Source organism: Petaurus breviceps, unplaced genomic scaffold (genome assembly GCF_028583685.1).
Source record: "Petaurus breviceps papuanus isolate PSGF00001 unplaced genomic scaffold, PetGlider_PUasm1.0 140, whole genome shotgun sequence".
Lineage (NCBI taxonomy): Eukaryota > Metazoa > Chordata > Mammalia > Diprotodontia > Petauridae > Petaurus > Petaurus breviceps.
Window position 1 is genome coordinate 19,731,324 of NW_027185698.1, and position 27,880 is coordinate 19,759,203.

Below are 27,880 nucleotides of genomic sequence, written 5' to 3' on the forward strand. Positions count from 1 at the left end.
CTTTTTTTTTTTTTAAAAGAAAATAAGCTTACTTCTTTAAAGCCTCAAGTTATATGCCACAGCCTTGGTGTCCTATGATATGGTGATTCTTTACTGTTTACCATACTAATACCTTTCATGATTTTATTGGCTTGAAGTATGTTTTAATCTTTTCATTTTGTCTTCATATAAAAATCACAGTTGCTTTTTATTAGAAACTTTTGAAATCTTCTAATAATTCAAGCTAGTTTTTTTTTTAATACTTTATTACCCTTAAGAGCTTGATACCATCTTCAGATATGACAATTTCATATTTTCTTCTGGATCAGTTTAGAATGATACATATTCATTCTTAGAACTGATACATGCTAATATTTGTCCAAGCAAAGAAGTATTCATTTATCCTGTTTAAATTCTTTTTTTTCCCTAGCCATGATTAAAAAAAAAAATCCTTCCCAGTTGTGTGCCACGTTCAGGTTTAAAACAGTTTGGGTATAAATCTTCATCAAAGACTTTTTTCCAAGCCTGAATTAGCATTTCTCAAATGATTCACAGAACTCTGCAGTTCCACTAAGCAGTATAAGAAGTTCAGCCAAAAGCTCGCTACAAAGATAGACAATTAGGCACATGGAGCAAATCTGTCTGCTGTGTCAGTCGTATATGATGTATGCTTGAATCCAGTGCAAAGGACATTAGGTTGGTAAAATTGATTATGGAAGATGGGTTTCTTGTTCATCAAGAATTGGTCTTTGAATGTATATAACAGTGTATATATCACATAGCTTATAAGATGCATTAGTTTCTGAAAGTAATGGGTATAAATTTATAGTATTGCATTTTACTTCAGTATATAAGGTGTTTCTATGATTTCATCAATGATAGTACTCATCTGTATTACAGCTTCCTTCCTTCTTTCCTTTATTCCTTCCTTCTGTCCGTTCCTTTTCCCCATATTCTCCCATAAGTTTTCCACAAAGTTTTTTTTTAATCACATTTTTGTTAGTAAACCATTAGAAAAATGATCATGATAGAGGTCATTAAATTTAGTTCATTCATCTAATAAGCCTGTTGATTCAGCCTTCCCTCTTACCAGCATCTCCACCTTCTATAAAATATGTAATGTAGTCTTTTTCTTCATTCCATCCTATGGAGAAGATCATTTGAAGGCCACAGTTTTGAAGTGCTTGCCAGCAGTATAGGTTTGACAGATGAACCCCTCCATGCAGATAATTCCATTATTCACCAAAAGATTTTTCAGTAAAGGGCACTTGTAGTCAGGACAGTTCTTTATCTTGATCTTGCCATAACAACATTTGTAAATCAAATCCTTCAGAGACTTCAGGGTTGGGCAACCCTATACAATGTATGGTTTCACAGTGCCTCTTGAGCTTAATGAAAGTGCTGTTGAAGATTTGGCAAAGAGCTACAATACTTTATGGACCTTGAGCTAATACCATTGATACCTCTAATTCTGATGACAAAAGCTAGTTTGCGTTCAGCCAGTACATATGATAGTTGCTAGTTTTGTGTGCCAATCTAGCCAGTTGTATTTTACTTTTGTACATCTATCTGTATTCCTTATGGTAGGTTTTAGATCTTTCATAGATAGTCTGGCATTCTTTATCTGTTTTGATTTTCCTATCTGGATTGTTAGGTTGATCCATTTTGATTAGTAGTGATTCTTTAATGTTCTCATGCTTGATATAATTAGTATAGTGTTATCTACAAAATGAGGATTTTTCCTCATCTGTGTAGGGGAATCTCTTTTCCATTTGCCTTTTTTTTTTTTTTTTTGGAGGGGGGAAGGTAGGGCAGTTGGGGTTAAGTGACTTGCCCAAGGTCACATGGCTAGTTTTGTGTTAAGTGTCTGAGGCTGTATTTGAACTCAGGTCTTCCTGATTCAAGGACCGGTGCTCTATTCACTGTGCCACTTAGCTGTCCCTATTTGCATTTTTTCATTGACCATCCTTCATAACTTTTGGTGAGCATATGTGACATATATGCCTCATTTCATATCGATAATATATAGTAAAAGCAGGGTGGGTTTTGTTTTTGTTTGGTTTAAGGGTTTTTTGAGTTCATTTTTATTGCATCATTAGTTTTTGTTTTTGTTCCTCCCCTCCCCCCCCGCTGCTATCCATGTAAAATTCAGATATATCATCACTGAATTTCCTGATTAGTTTAGTATTGTTATGATAGTTGGTATTTGTCTAGTTGTTGTTTATGTGGTCTCCACCAGGAAGGAATTCATACTATAATGGGAAAAAAAATCATTACTAAGAATATGAGAGAATTAACTTGATATGTATCTTAATTCTTGGAGAGTTTGCATTTCTTTTTTTTTTTTTAAAAGCAATTGGGGTTAAGTAACTTGCTCAAAGTTACACAGCCAGTTATTTCTGGGTATGGTGCTAAGTATCTGAGCCTGGATTAGATCCCAGGTCTCCTGACTCTGAGGCTGGCGTTCTTACTTACTGCACCACCTGGATGCCCCAAGAGTTTGCATTTCTCATTCTAGCATAGTTGCACACAGCAAAGTTTTTTGAACTCTATTTTCATTCCTTTTTTCTGCTGCAGTTTTTAAGAAAGTAAAACGATAATAACTCTCAGACTTACTGGTTATCAAATTTAATATGGCTTTTTTACAAATAGCCCATTAAAAAAGTTTTTGTTTAACATGAAATTTGAAAACTTGAAATGTGGCATTGAAGGAAAAATTATTTTCTTTCCGAGAGACTGATAATAACCTTTAAAATATTATGTCTTTTAGAATACTATCGTAGAAGCATCTATTCAGCTTCCTCCTTCCCTTTTCTCACCAAAGCATAAAAGGGAAACCAGACTAGCTGATGAATCTATTTACAAGCTTCAACTTATTGCATTCCGCAATGGAAAGCTTTTTCCAGCAACAGGAAATTCAACAAATCTGGCTGATGATGGAAAGCGGAGGACAGTAGTCACCCCTGTGATTCTCACCAAAATGGGTTTGTTTCTGAAAAATATTGCTATATAATTATTACTTGTAATTTTTAGGTGTTTTTACAAAAAATAAATTCCCAACTGAAAGCTAGTTTACCCTCCCAATAAAATAATTCACTAATAGTAACAATGTGACTTTATGACTGAGGCCCCAAAATAATGTTTTATGTTCAGCTCTGTTTAATGACTCATTCAGCAAATTCCAGATTTTATACAGCTTAGCACATAAGTTGTTTTTTTAAACTCTTGTATTTTTCTTTTAACAGATGGGATAAATATAGATACTCAACACATTCCTATTAATGTTACATTACGTCGAATTGCACATGGAGCAGATGCTGTTGCAGCCCAGTGGGATTTTGATTTGCTGAATGGACAAGGGGGCTGGAAGTCAGATGGCTGCCACATCCTCTCCTCAGATGAAAATGTTACAACAGTTCAGTGCTACTCTCTCACTAGTTACGCAGTACTAATGGTATGGACTTTTAAAATTTTCTGTGTGAAAATTAACATGGAACACTTGAGTTTTATTTTGTCTCAGACTTGATAAGGTACTTAAAAAAATTCTAAAATGACCTATTTGATTATTTAAGAGTGCTTGTTCAGTGTAGTTGAAAGGGAAATTGAGTTATTTTTAAGTGTACTTGAAAAGTACACTGGAAGTCATGTAAAGATAGAAAATTTCACTAAATTCAAAATAGAAATTGCCCTAGTAATCTGTAATAAAAGAACCAGCATATTATGTAAGATTATAGTTTTCTAGAGCTGGAAGATCCAGTTTCTCCCCATGTCCTCCCAACAAGTACCTCTCATTTGTTGAGTATGTAAACTCCCTTCATTGAGACAGACTGTAACCTTTTATAATTTATAATTTTAGAATTAATGAAAGAATAAAGCATTGTTAAATGCTTGCTAAATGTAAGGCACTGTACTAAGCACTGGAGATACAAAGAGAGAAGTAAGATAATTTCTGCTCTCAAGGAATTCACAACCTCCTGGGGGAGGCAATAAATAAGGAAGGTTTTAGTTGTAAGTCAGAGGGAAAAGTCCCATGGTCCTTAGGGTATAGCAAAAAAGCAAATCTCAGTGTCTTTTCTTTAATGTCATTTCCACTGATAAAATTACATTAGTTTCTGATGTTGAACTACTTGATGGTGCTAAGGAATTTGGTAGCACTAGCTTTCATTTTTGAGCATTCAGTAACTGTGGCTATAGCATCTACAGGAAAAGTTGCCAAGCAGCATTTCCCTAGGGGCTTCTCCAAGATGACAGTTATGGACACTGGGCTGAAAGCATTGTTATTCCCAAGGCTTTTGGGTTCAGGCCCCTTGGCTGTCTCCATCAGGATGTGAAGGAAGATGGTGATCAGGGTGGTGGAGGTTTAGTTTGGGACATGCTGCCTCCTATTTCTTCCTCAGGAGACTTTTATGTTTCAACTGGCCTACTTTTTGTTGGCACTTGTTGGGGACAGATACTCCCTTCTCCACAGGAACCCATCCCCTGATGATGGCTGTAAGGACTAAGCTGGAATCATAATTGGTGGTCTGGAGGATGCTACCACCCCTAAAGCTCCCGTACTTATTTGCCCTTTGGCAGCAGTTGGTCAGCACTTATTGGTGTTGATAAGGTGGTTCCTCCAAAAGGATTTCTCCTCTCAGTGGTGGCTGTAGTTGCCGAGCCAGAAACAATTTTCTTGGTTTGGGAACATTGCTGTTTCTAAAGTTCTTCTCCATCAGGGTCTGATTAAAGATGATGGTCAAGGTTGGTGGTGGTCTTTGGGATTTCCTTCCTCCTGTATCTCCCTCAGAGTGGTCATCAGCCCAATGGGTGGCAGTCGGTTCACAATTGGTGGGGATTGCTGGGACCTTCTCCACAGGAAGTTTATCTTCATCTCCCCAGGTGATGGTTCTGAGATCTGGGGAGGAAAATAAAAAAGTTGGATTGTAAAACATTTAGATCTGAGTCTAAGGCTTCCTAACTTCAAGTGCAACTATCTACTACGTGACTGTTTTTTGTGCTTTCAGTTTAAGCAGGAGAAAACTGAGACTCATAGAGGTTAAATTTTCCCAGAAATTTTAATTAATTCTTGACCAAACCGAGGCTAGATACTATTTTACCACATAATTGTTAAGTTTCCCTTTGAATTTTAGATTAATAGTTATTACTGTACAAGAGCCACAGGTAGCACTAATACAGCACACAATGATTTTTTGATGTCAGTTGAGCCTGTCTTGGGTTATGGCCTATTGATCTAAACCCTTTGTTGGTTTATTCATGGGTCCCTAGAGTTCTTTAATTAGTATTTTTTGGTTAAGCCATTTATTGATCTATATGAATGCATTTACATGAAGAATAAGAGATTCTTATTTATTGTTATAAATGTTCCTATTTATTAAGTAAATAATACTAAAATGAATAAAAAGTTCTCTTACAACTAACTAAAAGTTGGTATATTTTAGGTTTTTATAATTGTTAGAAGAAGGTTTCATCACTTAGGGCTTTTGTAGACAGGTATATATGTAGTAGTAATTAGGAGTGGGGAAATGGTTTTTTAATGAATAAGAACCTCCTATATTTCTAAAGGTATTTCTTAGACACGTATGGTTTAAAGCTAGTGGGAGAATCAGATTGGAGATTTCCATGACTAAATCCAGTATTCTCTGTTTCTGGCCTATAATGTATGTTAAAGAACTGTGAGGAAATTTCCTTTTGAACGGGGAAAGGCAAGGCAGTTGGGGTTAAGTGACTTGCCCAAGGTCACACAGTGTCAGGTGTCGGAGGCTGGATTTGAACTCAGGTCCTCCTGACTCCACAGCCAGGGCTCTATTCGCTGCGCCACCTAGCTGCACCATGAAAGGAAATTTTGCACAAAAATACTGGAAAGATTCTTTTCTCTTTCCTTAAATTCAGTTTTTTTGCACTTAAAACACACACACACACACACACACTCTCTCTCTCTTTCTCTCTCTCTCACTCACATACACACACACACACACACACACACACACACACACAAATGACATATTCTGAAAGTACAGAATTGTAAGAACTTTGCCCCAGCTTTCTTCGCCCTGTTTACTTGCAGTTTTTCTCCCTTTTTGGTCTAAGTAGGCTTGTATAGCCTGAGAAATAATATATGGAACAAGAGGTAGTAACTAGAGAGTCACACTGATAGGTTCTTCAGCTATTTTGATGATACATTTGGTATTACCAGAACAGAAAAGTTTCTTTTCCAGAAGTATAATTTATTTGTCCCATCAGTGATAGAGTGTGAGGTATTTAGTATGTTACATGTGGTGTGACCATAAAGTAATAAGATGTCTCAGAAAGGCACATTTAGAAAGCAGTCTTATTGCTTCATAATCACAACATATAAATTGTAATGAGAAGCATATCCCCTTTTAAGATTGGAATTTTTCAGGAAATTTATGATTTATGTATGGTATGCTATATCATAATAAAGAAAAAATAATAAAAGAGAAATAGTAGTGGGAAAACAGCAAATTGTTTCAGATTTGCATAGGAGTTTAATAAAAAATTAAAAAGAATGAAATACGGATTGTGGAAAAAAAAGATTTTTCAAACTTTAATACCATGTATTTAATACACTGTAGCTTAAGTTTTTCTCATTTAATCTATCATCAATTTAATGTTTCTATTTTTGAACTTCTGAGCTATTGTTTTAAACCATTTTAATTAGCTTAATCCTTTTCTGGAAGGACTAGGCCATTCTTTGATCCTGTGTATTTACATTTAATCTTTCTTTAGTGTGTAATGCACTATTGTTTAAAGCAAAAATATACTAGCAAGTATTATTTATGTTATTTTTTCTTAAATATTACTGTGCCACCCAGAGGCAACAAAGTGATGTACATCAAGAGTATCAGAAAATAATATAAGCTATCCCTTATAATTTAGGCACAGGTATCATTATTAAAAAAAAAAAAGTTGCTGTTTCCCAAAATATTTAACATCAAGGATTTGAAGCCAAGGATAAAATGTTTTGTGTAATGTTGAAGAAATTTTATGAAGAAATTTTTTAACTTTGAGATTTAATCCCATAATTTTTGTTTTCCTTTTTTTAAAAAAATATCTTTACACAGGTAAAACCTTATTTTTCATGAGTATCATTTGAACACACAGTTTTATTAAAAACAAATTATTTTCCACACTGACAAAATATGGAAAAATGCTTTCTGGTGAATTCTGTTAAATGGCAAATTCAGTAAAATAGTTTCATAGACTCATATACTCTTATCCACAAAGGAATCAACCTTTTTGATAAAAATATTTTGGATTAGCTTTGTATTCATATAGCTCACTGTGGGAGCTACGGTGTAAGAGAGAGGTAGGAATTGTGAGTGCAGAAAATCTAGATAAGTATGCTCAGAAACTCAGGGACTGAAGTTTGAGAAGTGGAGGAGAAAAGCAGAAAAAATTGTTAATTAAACAGAGAAGCTACTAGAAGTATTGAGAAAAGCAGAATTTTATGTAGAGACATGTAAAATATTTAACCAAATGTCTAAAGTATTGGGCAGAACCCCTGTGAAATCAAAATAGCAAGCATTTATTGGGCACTTGCCGTGTGGTTAGTGCTGGGAATACAGTGAAAAAAAGGTGAACATAGCCCCTCCTCCATGAGCTCTTCATGACTTAGTGGAGGATGTAAGAATGGTTGTGTAAAAAAAAAAATTGCACAGGATGAGGAGGCATGTATATTTGCGATATGTGTCTATGGTGAAAATGCCCTTCTTGGTAAGATCACAAGTCAATTTAATTGTTAAAGTATTAAAATTATTGAATCCATTATAGTACTAATGCTTAGAATAGTCACCTTGCCTTCTTTACCTTTTTTTTCACATACACAACATTCCAGTTGTTCTATTGCCATGCATTCATAATGCATAATACCTGCAATGTCAGTCTTCCTAATCTCTGACTGTTGAAATCTCTTTTCTTCTAAACCTTTTAGGTGCTAAGGCTCTCAGTGAAGTCTTTACTGCACATCCTAGCTGAAATTCATCTTCCCACCTCAGATTTTCTCAGAGCCCTTATTCTAGAACTCTCTTTTGCCCTTTTCACATTTTCCTTGTATCTTAATTGTTTTTGTTTAAATTGTATCCTTTAAGGGAGAACTGTGGCATTTTCTTATCTTCATATCCCTAGCATCTTCATTTCTATGGCTCATTGCCCTGCTATACATGTTTATTGAATTAAATTTGTTGAATGTAGATACTATTTTTAAAAATCTCTATAAATATAGAGAGCATTTTCCTATATCTCTAATGATGTTCGGTATCTTTTCTTCCTTGAAATTCATGTTGTGAAAGTAGATCTCAGACTTTGATTTCTGTTGAGAAAATGAATGTTAAAAAGTCCCTTTCCCCATTTCCCTAATGTGGTAAGAAAATGAATCTTAGGGGAAACAAAACCAAAACCAAAACCTTAAAGCAATTCAGAATTTACTTTCTCTGCTGTTTGTGTCTTTATGTTTCTTTTTCTGTTTGCAACTTATAATTTCTTAGTCTGGTGAACAAAAAACACATGAGATGTTATTACCTTTGATTTTCAATCATTATCCATGGATTGCAATAATTAACTTTATTATGAATATGATAGTGATCTAAATGGCATAAGACAGTGATTATAAATTCATTAATCATTAGAGTTAAATGCATCTTATGGATTTTGTGGTCTTTCCTTTTTTTAAAAAATGCAATCCATATAGAGCTAAAGATGCTATGAGATCCTCCATTTTTGAGTCCCTATATATTGATAAGATTTATTGAGTGTTTATTGAGGCAGCTAGGTGACACAGTGGATAGAATACTGGGCTTGAAGTTAGGAACATGAGTTCAAAATCAGCCTCAAATAACGTATCAGCTGTGTGACCCTGGGCAAGTCATTTCGCTGCTGTCTGCCTCAGTTTCCTCATCTGTAAAATGTGGATAATAATAGCATCTACAGTACAAAGTTACTGTGAGGATCAAAAGAGATTATATTTGTAAAGCACTTACCCCAGTGCCTGACCCATACTAGGTGCTTAATACATAGTTGTTTCCTTCCTTTCCACTATTCTTATTAACATCTTTTCAAGTTTTCTTGAGTCTCTCTAGTGATGGTGTCAGTTGTCACCCTAAGAGAAGATTCCATTTTCCAGTTTCTACAGTAAAGTTTTTTCCCTCATTTTAACTACAGTTATTCATTCTATTGTGTAGAAGAATGAATAATTCACTGCTTGAATAATACTTGAATGTACTAGGAAGATACAATCCCTTTAGATTGAGGTTTTTTCTTTAAAAATAAAGTACCAGAGCTAGGTACAGTTTTCAAGATAAAACAACTACATGCATACATACATACGTATACATACATTTATGTGTACAAACATATAGTTTTACTTTGCATTACAAATATTACCTTTAACAGTTTGGGGGGATAGAATATTCAGCTATGTGTTTAACTGAGCGATCTTTGATCGCATTGATGTTGTTTACTATTATTCAGTCCTTTCAGTTGTGTGTGACTTTGTGAGCACATTTTGAGATTTTCTTGCCAAAGATACTGGAGTGATTTGTCATTTCTTCTCTAGCTCATTTTATAGATAAGGAAATTGAGGCAAACCGGATTAAGTGACTTTCCCAGGATCATACAACTAACTAATAAGTCCCTGAGGCCAGACTGAACTCAGGGAAATGACTTTTTCTGACTCTAGCACTCTGGGCCCAGTACTATATGAACTGTGCTGTTTACATGTAACCTTTTTGAGGTTTTTGCTGCTAACTCTTTTAGATTGTATTCCTTCATGCTTAAGTGGATATTTTCACCATCTGCTTTGGCCAGAAAGAAAAAAATATCTGTTGACCAGCTGCTTGATAATGAACCTTTCTTTGCTTAGCTGGACTGGGCCTGGAACAACAGACAAGAGTAGTCTAGCCTGGACTCAGGTCTTCTAGTTTGATTGGACCCATAGAAACATAAACTCTTTTATTTTATTCTTGATCTGAAAAAGCATCTTACAATTAGATGTAGGAGGAAGATTTCAGTGGTATAATGTTCATGTTAGGTTTTCAGAAAAGACTGTTTGCTTGATAACTACCTTCCATCTTTTTATTCAGTGAATCTCATTTTTGCTTTGTAAGTTTTTGTGTATGCTACTTTTAACCAAGGTCATTTAAGGCATTTTCTTTTTTTTTTTTATTTATGCAGCAGTTAGATGGTATTTTATTGATCGGATTTAATCGTTTGATATTTTAACCTTTTAGGACATGAATGAAAATACAAATTATAGTTTCTGTTGTTTATTTTTTTTGGGGGGGGGCTAAGGAGAGAGGAAGAGGGTTACATGTGATGACAGTTCTTCACTTTGAAATGTAACCTTTTAAAATTATCTTCTATTTTCTGTTTATTAGTCAGTTTATAACCCATGTTATGGTACTTTCGTTTCCTTTTGAGATATACAACTATTAAAAGTTTATATGGTGTTATAATTAGTTAATTTCTGTTGGTAATAATGTATAATCCATTTTATTTTTCAGTGATAACGTTACATGCTTGTGAAGTTAAACAACTCTTCTTGAAGAGAATATTCATAATACATAGGTCTGAAATATCTACATAGTCTATAGGCTCTTTTATTCCTTCATCCCTATCCATATTTTCCAACTTAGTTTTTTCTAGCCTATCCTGTGGCTACTTTTACATTCAGGTTGTTAAATGTCAAGTTTATTTTTATTTTATTTGGAAGATCTTTTCAAGTTCTTAATCAGATTCTTCTTTTTCTTTATCCTATGCAATGGATATTATCTAGTAAGCTCACTTTACTGATTGCAAGCAATACAAGGCAATATGACAGGTTTCTAGGGAAATGATTTTTTTTTCTTTCTCATGCAAACACTTTGAAAATAATTCTCACTTTATTTCATATTCTCAGGGAGAAGCTGTTTTATTGTACTATTTAATTGCAATCAAAGATTACAAATGTGAATGATAATTAAGTAATATTTGGGTGATTCTGAAACAGTAGATCAAAGAGGAATAAGATTTATTTTATTTTTATAACCATTTCAGGAGTTACTGTGAAAAATAGCAACAAACTTTTGATCAACCTTCTGGTGATAAACCTTTTATACTTAGCAGGATTGGGCCTCAAATAAGATACACATAGTAGATGGTTTGCATGGTAGAACTTTCTAAAATTTGTATTCCACTGCAGTTAATCTTAAGAATATAAAACTGGCTTAGGAATTTAGTGGAAACTGTGCATACTTGTGAAGTGTTTAGAAAAAAGTCAAAGCAAACACTAAATTAGAAGAATGAAAGAAAGAAAAGGCATTGCTAACAATTGAAGCAGCTTCAACTAGGCTGACCTAATTAAATAGGTGACAGACATTGGAAAAAATAGGAAATAGAAGTCAGAACATTGACTAGTCATAATGTAAAATGTTCACTAAAATAATGGGGTTAAAAGAACCCAGAAACCATTCTAGTCAGAAAATATTCAATCTTCATACAAAGCAAAGGGACATAGCAGTCACTTGCAGTATTCATTTAAAGTACAAGATCATTGTAGATTACTATATGGTGAAATTCCAGAAGGGAAAAAACAACACTCCCTCACCAAACAATAAAAAACGATTGAAGAGAAAATAGACCCCCAGAGAGTTTGGCATGAAATCCAGCTAGTTCACATTATCCTAAGGATTTTTGTTTGCTTATGAAACTGGAAGGAGAACAACAAACATATTTGAAATATAACAGATCTGCTCTTATTTTTATAGTGATTTAGTCTCATTGACAAGAGTAGTAGATTGGCCAGTGGCCACTTTGACCCCTAACACATACCATGTGAAGAAATGGTTTTTAGCACTTAAGATAATGTGATTAGGAAGAACAGGACAAGAAATGAAAAACAAAAAGCCAACAGACTAATATAGGTGAAAATTAAAAAAAAAATTCTAAAATAATGGAAATGATCCCAATGTTTTCTGGAAAAAAAGGGGAGAGGTAGGTGGCCAAGAAGATATTGGCACTTAACTCATATGACTGCTTTGTCATCACTATCAAATTTTCATTAGAATGGTGTATATGCTTATTGAGCAAATTTTTTTTAATGTAATTTCAAGGAGAAAACAGAAAGGTTTTTATTTGCAGGCCATTTTCTACAACATAGCTTATTATCTTCATGGCCTTATAGTTGATGAAGAATATCTTAACCCCTCTGTTTAGTCTTTTTTTTATTACAAAAGAATATTTGACTGAGAACAAAATATATTCTTAAAGTACCTCTTCAGACAAAGTCTATTTTCAGATTGGTTGCATGAAAATTGTATAAGATTCCATAGCAGATGGAATAGAGGGGAAAATTTTAAAGCCCTTGAGTATTTACATCAATTAGTATGTTAACCAGGAAGCTAATTTTTTTTTCTAGAGCTCTTCACCAGTCATTACTTAGAATATGTTTATTTTAGCATCTAAATAAAAGACTGATGGTGAGATTTCCCAATGTACGCATTTGCAGGTGATACTATATTAATGACATTGAAGATAAGAATAATATCACGCTTAATAAGAACCACAGGAAGGTAAGAGAGATCAGTCTAACCATCCACACTGGAAAAACAAAGTAGAAGAAATGCTTCTGACATGAAGTTGGACAGTGTGTCAAATTAAGTGATTAATGCAAGAACCTTGGACAAATGCTGAAGATGAATAATGAAGTAGACCTGAAATTGAATAAGAGAAAGGACATTAGACTGATTTATTTGGGATACTGAATAGTACTTTAAAGAATTTCAGACTCGTTAGTGTTGCAGAGCCTTTCTCTTTAATGATGTTGTTTAACTGGAAGTGCTGTCCAGCTATAAATCCTAGAATTCCATGCTCCTAAAGGCATTAAAATTATAGAGAACCCAAAAGGTAACAGAAGCATGAAAAACTTAAATAGGCATTGATGTATCATTAGTAGCAACTTCTGTTTAAGAAGTATCATAAAGGACATTAGTTGTAATTTATAATTTATAGAGAGGGAAAGGGAAAGGAGTAAGCCGATAATGTGCCAGGCGCTGTGCTCAATACTTTTTTGTTTTTCTTTTTTTATTATTAATTTGTTTATTTACTTTTAGTTTACGAGATTCAATTCCACAATTCCTTGAGTTTCAAATTCTGCCCCTCCCCACACCCCGCCCCCCCCATGGCGGCCTAGGATTTGCAAATACTTTCCCATTAGACATTAGTCAGGTTATAAAGAGGGTTGTATCAGATGGAATGAAAAATGGTAAAGAGGAAATAAAACCAACCAAGAAAAAGAAAAAGATCGGGTAGTTTGCTTCAATCTGGATTCAAACTCAGTCCTTTCTAGTTCTTTCTCTGGATGTAGACATCTCTCTCCATCATGAGTCTTTTGGGATTGATTTATATCACTGCATTGCTGAGAAGAGTCCAGTCTATCAAAGTTGGTCATCACACATACGTTGTGTCTGTAATTGTGTACAAATTCCTCCTGGCTCTGCTCTTCTCACTCAGCATCAGTTCGTATAAGCCTCTCCAGGCAAATATGAAGACCATCTGCTCCTCTTTTCTTATAGCACAATAGTATTCCATTACATGCATATACCACAACTTGTTCAGCCATTCTCCAATTTATGGGCACCCCCCTTAATTTCCAATTCTTTGCCACCACAAAAAGAGCTGCTATAAATGTTTTTGTACATATGGGTCTTCCTCCCACTTCTATGATCTCTTTGGGATACAACCCTAGAAGTGGTATTGCAGGGTCAAAGGGTATGAAATTATTTATAGCCCTTTGGGCATAATTCCAGATTGCTCTCCAGAAAGGTTGGATTAGTCTACAACTCCACCAGCAATGCATTAGTGTTCCAATTTGCCCACATCCTCTCCAGCATTTGTCATTTTCCTGTTTTGTCATCTTAGCCAATCTGACTGGTGAGATGTGGTACCTCAGAGTTGTTTTGATTTGCATTTCTCTAATCAATAGTGACTTAGTGTGCTCAATACTTCTTACAAATGTTACCTCACTTGATTCTCGCAACATTCTCATTTTATAATCAAGGAAACTAACTCAGACATAGCTTAAGTGACTTTGTCTAAGGTCACATGACTAGTAAGGGTCTGTGGCTGGATTTGAACTCATGTCTTCCAGATTCCAGGTCCAGCACTCTTTCTATTGTACCACCAGCTGCCTCAGCAAGAAAATTATGTGAAAAGTAGTTGGGCAGTCTTTGGAAAGAATTTGAAGAATATCTCTTCAAATGTATTTGAAGAGAATTGGAAGAAGTCTTATAGCCTAGTGGGTAGATTTTTTTATTTTCATTTTGAAATATAATAAACATATATTAAGTTCCTGTATTAGGGTCTGGAGATACAAAGATGAAAATTATACGTTACCTGTCCTTAGGAGCTTACATTCTAAATAGAAGACTTATGGGACACCATGGACAAGAATAATACAGAACCAGAAGGCATGAAGGACATAAAATGTACATTGATTGAGGGAGCATTCATACTAATGAAGTCATGGACATTTAAAAATACATGCTTAAAGGTAAGCATAGGTGATAGGGTCATAGATTTTTAGACTAGAGATAACCTTAGAGGCCATCTAGCTGACCTTCACAATTCCTTCCTCAGTTTTTAGATGAGGATGTTGAAGGCCCAGGGACTTTCCCAAGTTCATATAACTATTCGCTAGCAGAGTAGAACTTGAACAGAGATTCCAAGTTCATTATTCTTTCTCCTGCACTGTATTACCTCTCGTGTGCCAGATAGTTTATAGAAACCTGAATGAATCTAGAATTATTATTTTAGATATGTTGATTTATTTGTGATGGTCTTAGTTCCTTTTTAAGTGAAGACCTAAGAATATTCTTAATTGTCCATTTCATGATCATTCATGTAACTGTTTCATTGCCCTTTTTTAACAATTTTTCTTTAAATTTTATCCTCTCTGTCATTTATTTTGTCATTTTGAATTGTTTCTTATTTAATCTATCTAAAACTCACATATCTACCTTTTGTTATCATGTATTTACTCACTAATGATGACTGGTTTCTAAGTTGACTATGGCAAGGTTCCAACTTTACACAAAGACAAAGACAGAAATTGCGCAGGATATAAAAGATTGGGATCTGCATTAATATAGGGAGTGAAAAGTAGATAAAAAGCAAGTATCCAATAAAATATGAAAAGAAAGAAATTTAAGTTGTTCTAGAAGGTGGCATAAAAGTTGATGACTCTTAAAAATTTTTTTTATTGTTTTTTAAATTTTCATAAGATTTCAACATTCATTTTCATAAGATTTTAAGTCACAAATTTTCTCCCCATCTTCTCCCTACCTCCCTACCCCAAGATAGCGAGCCAAAGAATACCCCTTTCCCTAATCTGTTCTCTCTTATATCCTCCCCCATACTGCCCCTAACTTTCTAGTAGGACAAGATGGATATCTATATCCCTGTGCCTGTATATTTTATTTCCCAGTTGCATGTAAAAACAATTTTTTTAAACATTTGTTTTTAAAACTTTGATTTCCAGATTCTTTCTCTTCTTCCCTCCTCACCCACCCCCACTGGGAAGTAATTCAATATAGGTTGTACATGTGTAGTTATGCAAAACGTTTCCATAGTAGTTATATTGAGTAAGACTAACTGTATTTCCCTCTATCCTATCCTGACGCCCACTTACTCTGTTTTCTCCTTTGACCCTGTCCCTTTTCAAAAGTATGTGCTTCTAACAACCCTTTCCCCCTAATCTGCCCTCCCTTCTATCATCTTATCCCCCTCCCCCCTACTTTCCTGTAGGGTAAGATACCCAATTGAGTGTGTATGTGTATCATTCCCTCCTTAAGCCAAATTCAGTAAGAGTAAGCTTGACCCATTCCCTTTCACCTTCCTGCTCTTCTGTTCCATTGTAACAATTTTCTCTTGCCTCTTTTATGGGATAATTTACCCTATTCTATCTTTCCCTTTCTCCTTCTCTCATTATATTCCTCTCTCACCTCTTAATTTTATTTTTTAGATATCATCCCTTCCTATTCAGCTGATCCTGTGCCCTCTCTCTCTCTCTATATATATGTATTCACATATACACACATTCACATATGTATTTATACACATATACACTCCTATATATACATATATATGTATTTATGTATACATATATATGTATATATGTATTTATGTATACATATATATTCCCTTCAACTATCTTCATACTGAGAAAAGTCTCATGAGTTACAATTATAATTTTTTCCATGTAGGAACATAAATACTTCAACTTTAATAAGTTGCTTATGATTTCTTTTTCCTGTTTACCTTCTCATGCTTCTCTTGTTTCTTTTATTTGAAAGTCAAATTTTCTGTTCAGCTCTGTTTTTTTCATCAAGAATACTTGGAAGTCCTCTATTTCATTGAATGACCATATTTTCCCCTGAAGCATTATACTCAGTTTTGCTGGGTAGGTGATTTTTGGTTTTAATCCTAGCTCTTTTGACCTCTGGAATATCATTACAAGTCCTTTGATCCCTTAATGTAGAAGATGCTAGATCTTGTGTTATCCTGATTGTGTTTCCACAACTCTCAAATTGTTTCTTCCTGATAGCTTGTAATATTTTCTCCTTGACCTGGGAACTCTTGAATTTGGCTGTGATATTCCTAGGAGTTTTCTTTTGGGGATCTTTTTCAAGAGAGATTGGTGAATTCTTTCCATTTCTATTTTGCCCTCTGGTACTAGATATCAGGGCAGTATTGCTTGATAATTTCTTGAAAGATAGTGTCTAGACTCTTTTTTTGATCATGGCTTTCAGGTAGTCCAATAAAGTCAGTAGTTTCCATTTGCTCCAATCTAATTTTGAAGAAATTATTCTCTTCAGTGAGTTTTTGAAATTCCTTTTCCATCTGGACAATTAGAGTTTTTAAGGCATTCTTCTTCTCATTGGCTTTTTGGACCTCTTTTGCCATTTGCATTAGTCTATTTTTTAAAGTGTTACTTCAGTATTTTTTTGGGTCTCCTTTAGCAGGCTGTTGAGTCTCTTTTCATGATTTTCTTGCATTATTCTCATTTATCTTCCCAATTTTTCCTCTAGTTCTCTTACTTGATTTTCAGATTCCTTCTTGAGCTCCTCCATGGCCTGTAATCAATTCATATTTTTCTTGGAAGCTTTTGATGCAGGAGTTTTGACTTTGTTGAGTTCTTGTGGTTCCATGTTTTGATCCTTTTTGTCCCCCCAAAAAAGGATTCTGTGGTATGATTGTGCTTCCTCTGCTTGCTCATCTTTCCAGCCAATTACTTGACTTTTGCCACAGTAGAACTCACTCCCAGAGTGGAGAGATCTGTGTCCCAAATCTCTGTTGTTGGAGGTCTGAGGAAGGTGCCCTCTCTACAGCCACCACAAGCTCTGACTCACTGGCCTTTCTCACCCCAGGAGCACCACCCAAGACTGACCCAGATCCAAGCAGGTCACAGCAAGAACAATTACCCTCTGAATGGTCATTTGGTCCCCTTATGATCTGAAGGCCAGGACCTCCAGAGGCAGCCCCATGGCAGTAGCTGTAGCCACTGCACCTCCGCCACTTCTTGCCCCAGGGGCAGGGCCCAGACCTTGCTCTTCTTCATCCAGTTCCAATACAGAGTTCTCTACTCATCTTTTACTTTCTCTTTGACATTTATGGGTTGAGAAGTCTAGAAACTGCCACAGCTTCTGGTTGTTAACTGTCCTGAGGTTTGCTGTGGCCAGTCTGTGCTGCTGGTTCAGGGCCACCCTGGGTCTGTGCTAGTGCGGCTTGTTAGGGACTGCGTTCGGCTCCCAGCTTGGTGCAATATACCCTTCCTGTCTGCCTGCCAGGCTGCCTTCAGTGGAATATTTGTTTCTCTTTGTCACTTTTTTGGGTTCTGTAGCTCTAAAATTTGTTTAGAGTCATATTTTACAGGTATTGGAAGTCGTTTCTGCTTTTACTCCTCCATCTTGGCTGTAGCCCCCTTGATGACACTTTTTTAGGCTTTTTTCATTGTGGGTTTGTTTTTTTTTTACCCCAAGAGTACTCTGGGAAATTAAAGCAAAGTTCTTGAAAGAAGGCTGTTTTAATACTTTGCCAAAATCAAAATCTATAATTCTTTTACATATTTCAAAATGCCTAGCACATTGACTATCGGAACTCCATTCTAATAGCTGTGTACTATCAATATGCATTTTAAAGATTTCTTTTTTAAATCATGGGAGAAGTAAACTTGTTTGGATTAATGGGAGTCTTAAAGGTTAGGTTATGGGAGGGGTTAGTCTGCATTAGATTTGAAAGATAGAATCTGGGTTCAAATCACAATTCTCTATTGCTACTGCTTTCTTTTCTGAGCTTCAGTTTCTACATCTGTAAAAGGAAGGAATTGAACTAGATGACCTCTAAGATCTTTTCTAGCTCAGAATCTAAGATCTTTTGAAATAAATTCTTTTTTGAGATCATAATGTTCAAGTATTTCAACTTATTCCTTGAGAGGCAGCTAGGTGGCGCACCAATCCTGAAGTTCCAAGGACCTGAGTTCAAATCCTACCTCAGATATTTGCTAGTTGTGTGATCCTCTTCAAGTTACTTAACCTTGGTTGCCTCCTCCCCCATCCAAAAAAAAAATCATTTCTTGAATAGGTAAAGAAAGTCTTCAAAAAGAAATTGAATGAGCTATTTCCTGGGTATCATTTTGGTCATTTAAACCTGAAGTTCTTAAATTTTCATTTAATAAATGTTAAGATAGAATTTTTTAAAAAGCCTTAATATTCAGTAAAAACTTTTGGGAAAACTGAAAAGCAGTGGAGCAGAAATAAGGTTCAGATTGCATTATGTACCAAGATAAGCTCCAAATGATATATTACTTTTATACAAAAGTCACATCATAAACAAATTAGTGGAACAAGAAGGAAATTACCTTTCAGATTTGTAAATGAGGAAGAATTCATGACCAAAGGAAGACTAGAGAGTATCAAAGAAAATAAAATGGACAAAATGAAAATGATTTGGCATTCTGCCTCACCCTCATCACGTTGAAAAAGAAAATAGAAAGGAGAATGACAAGTATTGTAACACTTGTGGCAAAACACACTAGTGCATTGTTGGTGGAACTATGAATTAATCTGGCCATTCTGGAAATCAAATTGGAACTATACCTCAGAACTTATTGTATATATCCATTATTTACTAGTAGACCTGTACCCTAAAGGATTCAAGGAAAGAGAAAGGTATATGTATGTGAATATGTGTATGTGTGTGTGTGTGTGTGTGTGTGTGTGTGTGTGTGTACACTCACAGACATACACATATATTTGTGATATGTATTATATATAATATAGTTTTATTTTTTCTCTTTTTTAATTTTTTATTTTACGTAATTCATTTCCACAAGATTTTGAGTTACAAAATTTTCTCCCCAATTTTCCCTATCCACCACCCCAAAACAGCGTTCCCACTGAATATCCCCTCTGCCAATCTGCTCTCTCGCATATCTTCCCTCATTCCCTCTTCGACTTTCCAGTAGGGCCCGGTGGATCTCTATGCCCCAGTGCCTGTGTATCTCTTTTCCCAGTTACGTGTAAAATATTAATAATAATATGTATATATATTTTTAAATATTTGATTTTAAAACTTTAGATTCCAGATTCTTTCCCTTCCTCCCTTATCACCCACTTTCACTGGGAAGATAAATAATTCAATATAGGTTGTATATGAGTAGCTACGGAAAACATTTCCATAGTATATATATTGTAGAAGACTGACTATATTTCCCTTTATCCTTTCCCACCCCCCCACTTCTATTCTCTACTTCGATCCTTTCCCTTTTCAAAAGTGGGTACTTCCAACATCCCTGCCCCACAGCCTGCCTTCCCTTCAATTATACCCCCTCGCTTCACTTCCCCTCTACTCTCCTGTAGGGTGAGATACCCTGTTTAGTATGTATGTCATTCCATCCCTAAGCCAAATTCAATGAAAATAAGGTTGACTCATTCCCTTTGCCTTCCTGTTCATCCCCTCCATTGTAACAATTTTCCCTTGCCTCTTCTATATGAATGAGATAATTTACCCTATTCTGTCTCTTCCCCATCTCCTCTCATTATATTCCTCTCTCACCTCTTAATTTCACCTTTGGAGTATCATCCCTTCCTATTCAATTGGTCCTGTGCCCTCTGTCTGTGTATACCTGTAGAAATATATACACACACTCACATATGTATTCATATGCCCATATACCCTCCTATATAGCCATATATATGTATGTATACATACACACATATACACATATAAACATTTCTATTCCCTTCAACTATTCTCATCCTGAGAAAAGTTTCATCAGTTATAATTATTGTTTTTCTATGTAGGAATATAAGTAGTTCAACTCCTTATGGTTTCTTTTCCCTGTTTACCTTCTCAAGCTTCTCTTGCTTCTTGTGTCTGAATGTTAAATTTTCTATTCAACTCTGGTTTTTTCTCCAAGAATGCTTTGAAGTCCTCTATTCCATTGAATAACCATATTTTCCCGTGCAACATGATACTCAGTTTTGCTGGGTAGGTGATTCTTGGTTTTATTCCCAGCTCCTTGGACCTCTGGAATATCATATTCCAAGCCCTTTGATCCTTACTGTAGAAGCTGCCAGGTCCTGAGTTATCCTGCTTGTTTTTTCACAATATTGAAATTTTTTCTTCCTGGCTGCTTGTAATATTTTCTCCTTGATCTGGGAACTCCGGAACCTGGCTATAATATTCCTAGGAGTTTTCTTTTGGGGATCTTTTTTAGGATGTGATCGGTGGGTTCTTTCAACCTCTATTTTGCCCTCTGATTCTAAAACATCTGGGCAATTTTCCTTGAGAATTTCTTGAAGGATGATTTCTAGGTTCTTTTTTTGATCATGACTTTTAGGTAGTCCAATAATTTTTAAATGATCTCTCCTGGATCTATTTTTCAGGTCAGTGGTTTTCCCAATGAGATATTTCACATTGCCTTCTATTTTTTCATTTGTTTGGATCTGTTTAATAGTATCTTGATTTCTCATAAAGTCATTAGCTTCCATTTGCTCCATTCTAATTCTGAAGGAATGACTCTCCTCAGTGAGCTTTTGAGATTCTTTTTCCATCTGGCAAATTTGGCTTTTAAAGTCATTCTTCTCCTCATTGCCTTTTTGAGCCTCTTTTGTCATCTGAGTTAGTCTATTTTTTTTCTTTTTTTTTTAAGCAATTGGGGTTAAGTAACTTGCTCAAGATTACACGGCCAGTTATTTCTGGGTGTGGTGCTAAGTATCTGAGCCCGGTTTCGATCCCCAGGTTTTCCCGACACTGGTGCTCTTACTCCCTGAGCCACATGGCCACCCCTAAGCAATTGGGGTTAAGTAATTTGCTCAAGGTTACACGGCCAGGTATTTCTGGGTGGGTGCTAAGTGTCCGAGCCAGGATTCGATCCCCAGGTCATCCCGATACTGGGGCTGGTACTCTTACTCGCTGTGCTACCTGGCCGCCCCGGAGTTAGTCTATTTTTTAAGGTGTTATTTTGTTCAGTCAGGTTGTTGACTCTCATTTCATAATTTTCTTGCTTCATTATCTTTTCTCTTCCTGATTTTTCCTCCACTTCACTTATTTGATTTTCAAAATCCTTTTTCAGCTCCTCTATGGCCTGTAACCCGTTCATATTTTTCTTGGAAGCCTTTGGTGCTGGAGTTCTGACTTTGCTATTCCATGCTTTGATCCTTTTTGTCCCCAAAATAGGAGTGTAAAGTTGGGTCGCTCTGTTTGCTTTGCTTCCTTTGCCAGTTCATGTTTCCACTCAATTACTTGACTTTGGGGCTTTTTGCCTCAGTAGAACTCTGCTACCAGAAATGGGAGCTTTGTCCCAATCACTGGGGTTTTCTCAGCTGCCAAAGGTATTAGTTGGGTGCCCTCTCTCCCTCTCTGATTCCTCCACACGCTCTTGGTTACACACCCCAGGACCTCTATGCTAGACAGCAATCCAGATCCAAGCAGGTTAAAGCAAGAGAGATTACCCCCAGACTGGTCACTTTGTTCCACCTACAATCTGCACACCATGAGCTGAAGCTGCCATGTGATAGAGGCTGCACGGCCGTGCACCTCTGCCTCTTCTTGCCACAGAGGCAAAGGCTAGATCGCACTCCAAATTCCCAGGTCCCAAAGTCCACACTGCGCTGACCTCTCATTTTGTCCTTGGCATCTGTGGGTTGATAATTCTGGAAACTTCCATAGCTGCTGGTGATCTAAAGTCCCCCCAGCCTGCGGCTGGTCAGGCCGCCCTGGGGCTAAGACCTCTGGCTGGAGCGGGGCTGGGTTTGGCTCCTAGAGCACTGCACTGGCCACTTGCTGCCGGTCTGCCGGGCTGTCCTTGCAGAAGTTTAACTTCTCTGTGTCATTTTATGGTTTCTGTCGCTCCAAAGTTTGTGTAATTTTTTACATGAATGGTGGGAGATGGGAGCCGGAGCTGCAAGGAAGTCCTGTTTTAACTCTGCCATCTTAACTCCACCCTATAATACAGTTTTAAGATGTGTGTGTGTGTGTGTGTGTGTGTGTGTGATATAAATTCATACTTATACACACAGATATTTATAGTAGCTCTTTTTGGTAACAAAGAACTAGAAACTCAGGGGGTACTTATTTGAGGAATGGCTGAACAATATGAATTTTATGGAATACTATTGTGACGTTTACAGCAAGAAAAAACCAGGGGGATGGTTTCGGGGAAATCTGGGAAGACTTGTATAAACTGATACAGAATAAAGTGAACTGAAAATTTATGTTGTGACAACTTTGTAAATATGAAAGTTTTTTGAAAGTTTAAGTAGTCTGATTAATGAAATTACCAATGATAATTCCAGAAGATTGAAGATAAAAAATGCTTCCTACTGGGGCGGTTAGGTGGCACCGTGAGTAGAGTGCTGGCCCTGGAGTCAGGAGGACCTGAGTTCGGATTTGGCCTCAGACACTTAACACACACAAACAAACAAACAAAACCTAGCCCTGTGACCTTGGGCAAGTTACTTAAACCCAGTTGCCCTCCAAAAAAAAAAAATATGCTTCCTACTTCCTTACAGAGAGGAGATGGAGTCTAGGTACAGAATGAGATAATACATTATTGGGCATTCACAATCTGGGAATTTGTTTTAGAAGGCTTTGCCCTATTTTTTTTCCCCCATGCGTTGGGGAAGTGGGGGGACAAAGAATGGGAGAAGTACAAGTTAATGGGGAAAATTAGCTTAATTAGAAATAAGATTATCTTTATTTCCAAGTACGTGCTTATCCAGAGAACCTCTCCCTGTAACAAAGAATAAAAAATAAGACTGGGGATGGAATTGGCGTGGGGAGTGTGTGGGTAATTTTGGGTAGAGAAGGGCATAGTTCAGTAAACCTAACCTGTCAACTACCGTGTTTCCCCAATAATAAGACCTATCCCGAAAATAAGCCCTCCCCTTACTGTGTAAGATTCCTCTAAAATAATCCCTCCCCCGAAAATAAGCCCTATTGAGATTGCTACTGTAGTGAAGGTGATCCCCTGCGCTACACGCTACATTACGGTACCCTCTGTCCCCCCCCCCCCCCCCCCGTGAAACGCACGCCGCGCTCCGAGCTGCATCCAATCAGAGCTGCAGCAGTGAGTGCGTCATCCTGTTCTTTCCCAGTGATTTGCTTATTGAATAAAGGTACATTTTTTTGTTCACATTTACCTGTTTATTAAAATTGCTGTCAATGTTCATTAAAATAAGCCCTCCCCTGAAAATAAGCCCTCTGGTGTTTTTCTGTCCAAAAAAAAAAATAATAAGACAGTATCTTATTATCGGGGAAACACGGTAGCAATGGTTGTAAAACGCCTTGAATTTACTACCTTTGTGAAGGAGGGAGAAGGAAGGGGTGTTTTTTCATCTCTTCTCAGTCAAACTTTGTTATTATAATAATTAATTTAAAGGTATGAAGCATCACAACAATTTTCTAGTCACTCCTAAGTCCTCGTTAGGAATCTCTATTTGTCCATTCATTTCCATTCACTTTTCCTCTTATATAGCCATAGTTGGTATATACTCCATTATTTCCATAACTGCTTTTTAAATTTTGAAGTATTTAATATAGAATTCTATTAGTTACTTCATAGTTTTCATGCCTTTTGGTCTTAAATGAATGCTTGCATTCCATTTTATTAGTACCACATTTTATTTAACCATTCTCTTAGTGTTGACTATTTTAATTTGTAGTTTGAGGTCACATGTAAGAGTGATATGAAAATCTTTATATTGATAATGCTGATTCCTTTGTTTTGATAAAGCTCTATAAAGCCAAGTACCAGCAGCTTTCCAGGAAGACTGCTGCTGTGAATTGCTTTAAGGTTCTCATCACATAGTATAGTGAACTCTCTGTTTATTCAGCAGTAAATTAAAACAAAACATTCATACAAACCAAAGTACAGCATTCACAGTATTATAACTTAACAACTTATCACTAACATGGCCACATAGTTTTCACCAAAGTGGTTATATAGTTTTAAAAAAAAAATATTCAGTAACCCAGTCATCCTTAAGGAGCAGGTCTCCTTAAGGGACACAAAGGTCAAAGTTCACCACCCCTAGGCCACATTGTCTTAATCTCTCAGTCAAAAGTCTTCTTTCTTCTTAATTGGAGATTAGTTTCCAATCATCCTTAACTCAAGTATCCTTAAGAGGTACAAGGTATACAGTACAAAATTCTCCCACCCCTAGGCCACAGTAAATCATGATCTTCTCAGTCAGCACTAAGTACCCAAGGAGAGATCTTTTCATCTTGACTGGACACTGGCTCTCAGATTCCATAGTTCCTCTTCCATGGTCCCACCTCCTACCTGAATCTACCCACCTATCACCTGGATTCAAAGGTAGGCAGCTCTCAGCTTATCGTCCAGTTCCTCATCCAGTTCCCATTCCATATTGAAGCTCACGTTGTCCAGTCCACCTCAGGTCCTTCACAGTTTATGTTTCTGGGAAGACAAAGCTTAATAGAGCCAAAACATTCATATATGTTGTCGGCAGCATCATCAGTTCACTGTCTGCCTGTGAAATCAATACAGACCCACATACAAGGTCTGAGAACTCAACACAGATCATCAGTACCATCCCAGGACCTCCAAATCCCTCCTCCAGGACTTCTGTAAACAGACAACAAGAAAATCCTCTTTCAGGGCTTCCAGTAAACAAAAATCAACACAAACAGTATAGACAAACAGAGTGCCTGGCCACCACAAAGTTCCCCTTCTCAATTCTGCTCTTTCCCAGCTTGGGCTTCTCCTTATATATAGTTATTACCTCCTCCCTATTTTGCCCCTTCCTGTTTCATCACAAGATTCCACTCACCATGGGGTTCATAAGTTCTGTTTCTTAACAAAGAGAAACTTGAACTAAATAATTAAATAGCTTAAATAAGGCACTAAGTACTTCTTTGTTTGCCATTTACAGGTTCTATTCCTAAAAAATGGAATTTTGTGTTCAAAAGGTACAATTACTTTTATAGCTTACTGTGAGGCCATTGTTTTATTCTTGTAAAAAGAATTTACAAGTCTGCAGTTACACCAACAATAAACAAATATGCTTTTTTTCCACATAACCTCTCCAGCATTGAGATTTGTTCTCTTCATTTTTCCATATTTGATATGTGAAATGTGCTAGGTAACCTGAATTTGTTTGAATTTGAATCTTTTTTATTAGTGATACTGATTTCTTAAAAGTATTAGTAACAATTCCAGTTTCTTCTTTTGAAAAATGTCTGTTCTTGTGATGTAACTATCCACTTAGAATTGTCATTGTGACTAAATTTTAAAAGCTGTTCCTTATTAATGTCATATTTTTTTGTCAAAATCATTTTGGATTTTAATTTTGGGTGATTTCAAAAGAATTTTTCAGCGTATATTGTATACTTGTTTTTGCTTAAATATTTTGTTATATTGATAATTTCCTGATATTGAATCAACATTGCATTTATGATAAAAAGATGCTAGATTATTATGAATAATTTAAAAATGTAATTCTTGCATTTTATTGGTTAATCTTTTATTTAATGTCTTAAAAATTTAGGTTCACTAGGGAAATTGGCCTATAATTTTATTTTTAGTCTTAATCTTTACCTCATCATATTTGTTTCATAAAATTATCGAATAGTATTTTATCTTTCTCTGCCTTTTAAAAAAATCTATGTATTATAAGATAGTTTCCTGGAAAGTTTTAAAGAACCATGCTTATAAATCTGTCTGCTCATAATAGTCTTAAAACAAAATATAGGGTAATTCTTTGATTACCTTTTTCTTCCTTTGAGATTAGTTTATTTAAGTTATTAATTTCCTCTGCTTTCAGTTTGGGCAGTTTATATTTGATTATACAATGATCTATTTCCTTTTAATCTCCCAATTTCTTATTTTATAACTGCAAAAGATGTCATCAAGAATTGTGTGATTGGAAGAGAAATTAGGCTGGTCCCATGGGAAGATTCAAGAAGTGAGAGGTAGACAGCTTTTGTGATTTATTGATATCTTTCAGCATATTATTGGGTGGACCCCCAGGGGCAAATTTTTGGCAAATGTGGACAAGAATCTCAAAAGAATGGTCAGCTTCTTGGGAGGACACTTCCAAACTGACGAGATCACAGATCTGTTTTCATATTATATTTGAATATAACTGTGGGTAGTGTTTATTAATACTATTATTGATTTCCTTTATGTTGATCATCTATTTCTTTATCTATTCAGATATTCAGGGGGTTGAATAAGATGAACTCCATTGTCTTTTCAGATTTAAAAAATTTTGTCATACAGCTCTGAAGTTCTGAAACTTAAATAATCTTCTCATAGTCCCTACATATTTCTCTGTTCTATGCTTAGCACAGTGCCTGGCACATAGTAGGCAATTAATAAATGTTTATTGATTAATTTCGTGTATACACTGCTACTATATTTCTCTGCCAGTTTACTTCTTGATGCTGGCTTTTCCTCTTCTCAGTTGCTTCATTTTGACCAAATGACTTGATTTGGAGGTTATTAGCACTGTGGACCTGGTTTCTTCTGAGTAATTTCTTTCCTTTCTGTATCCCAGTGACTGAAAATTACAGTGGAAATTCTAGTTTCAGGAATTGTAGAGAGTTGTAGATTGCTATTCTTATAGCCATTCACCCCCAATTTGGTTTTCATAGCTAGAAATACCTGAAGAACTCAAGGTCCTATTTCCTAAATAAGAATTCTAGAGTTCTTGTAGGTAAAAAAGGCTTTTTAGAACTAAGGAAATGGAAGTCATATCAGAGAGGAAAACAAACATGATTGGTCTGTGAGTCTGTAATGGAGGAATAGGCCCCTTGGACCACTTTACTATCTTTTAATTAACATGTTATTCAGGAAATAGCAAAAATGACAGAAACTTGAAGTATTAATCAAAGAAGTAGAAAATCTCTAACAGTGACTTTCTACACTGCTCATGAGTTTGCTATCTGATGTGTAATTCTCATACATATCTCTTTCTGTATATGAATTTTTAAAAAGTGTGACAGATTAATTCAATAGGTATTAAGACAACCAAGTAGTTCTTCATGGTATTGCCAAGTTAAATAGATAGAAAATCTAAAATTTGGGTATACCTAAAATATACAAGGCCAAGAGTTTCTTTGTCACTGTATTTTAGGCCTCTGGAAAAGGTCAAAAGGTCTTTGCAGTTAATTTAAGAAAACTATAGATAGAATAATATTATTTCTTTTTTTTTTCCATTAGGATTTGACAGGATCTGAAATATATTCCCAGTCAGCTGATCTATTACATCCTGTGGTATATGCCACTTCTATAATTCTTCTCTTAAATCTGTTAATGATCAATGTCAGTTATATATACCATCACAGGTAAGAAATAAAATTAATGTCTTGAGTTATGATTTCTCAT

At 35.8% G+C, this 27,880-nt stretch overlaps 1 protein-coding gene across 3 annotated transcripts in view; it reads left to right on the forward strand.

Annotated features, from left to right (window-relative positions):
• The window catches only part of ADGRA3 (adhesion G protein-coupled receptor A3), a 154,558-nt gene that overhangs the window by 113,963 nt on the left and 12,715 nt on the right, over positions 1-27,880 (forward strand). For all 3 annotated transcript variants that reach the window (XM_069069086.1, XM_069069087.1, XM_069069088.1), the window contains 3 exons: positions 2,750-2,963; positions 3,225-3,433; positions 27,716-27,840. In XM_069069086.1, coding sequence (XP_068925187.1) covers positions 2,750-2,963; positions 3,225-3,433; positions 27,716-27,840 — 548 coding nt within the window. The remainder of the gene's footprint in view (positions 1-2,749; positions 2,964-3,224; positions 3,434-27,715; positions 27,841-27,880) is intronic.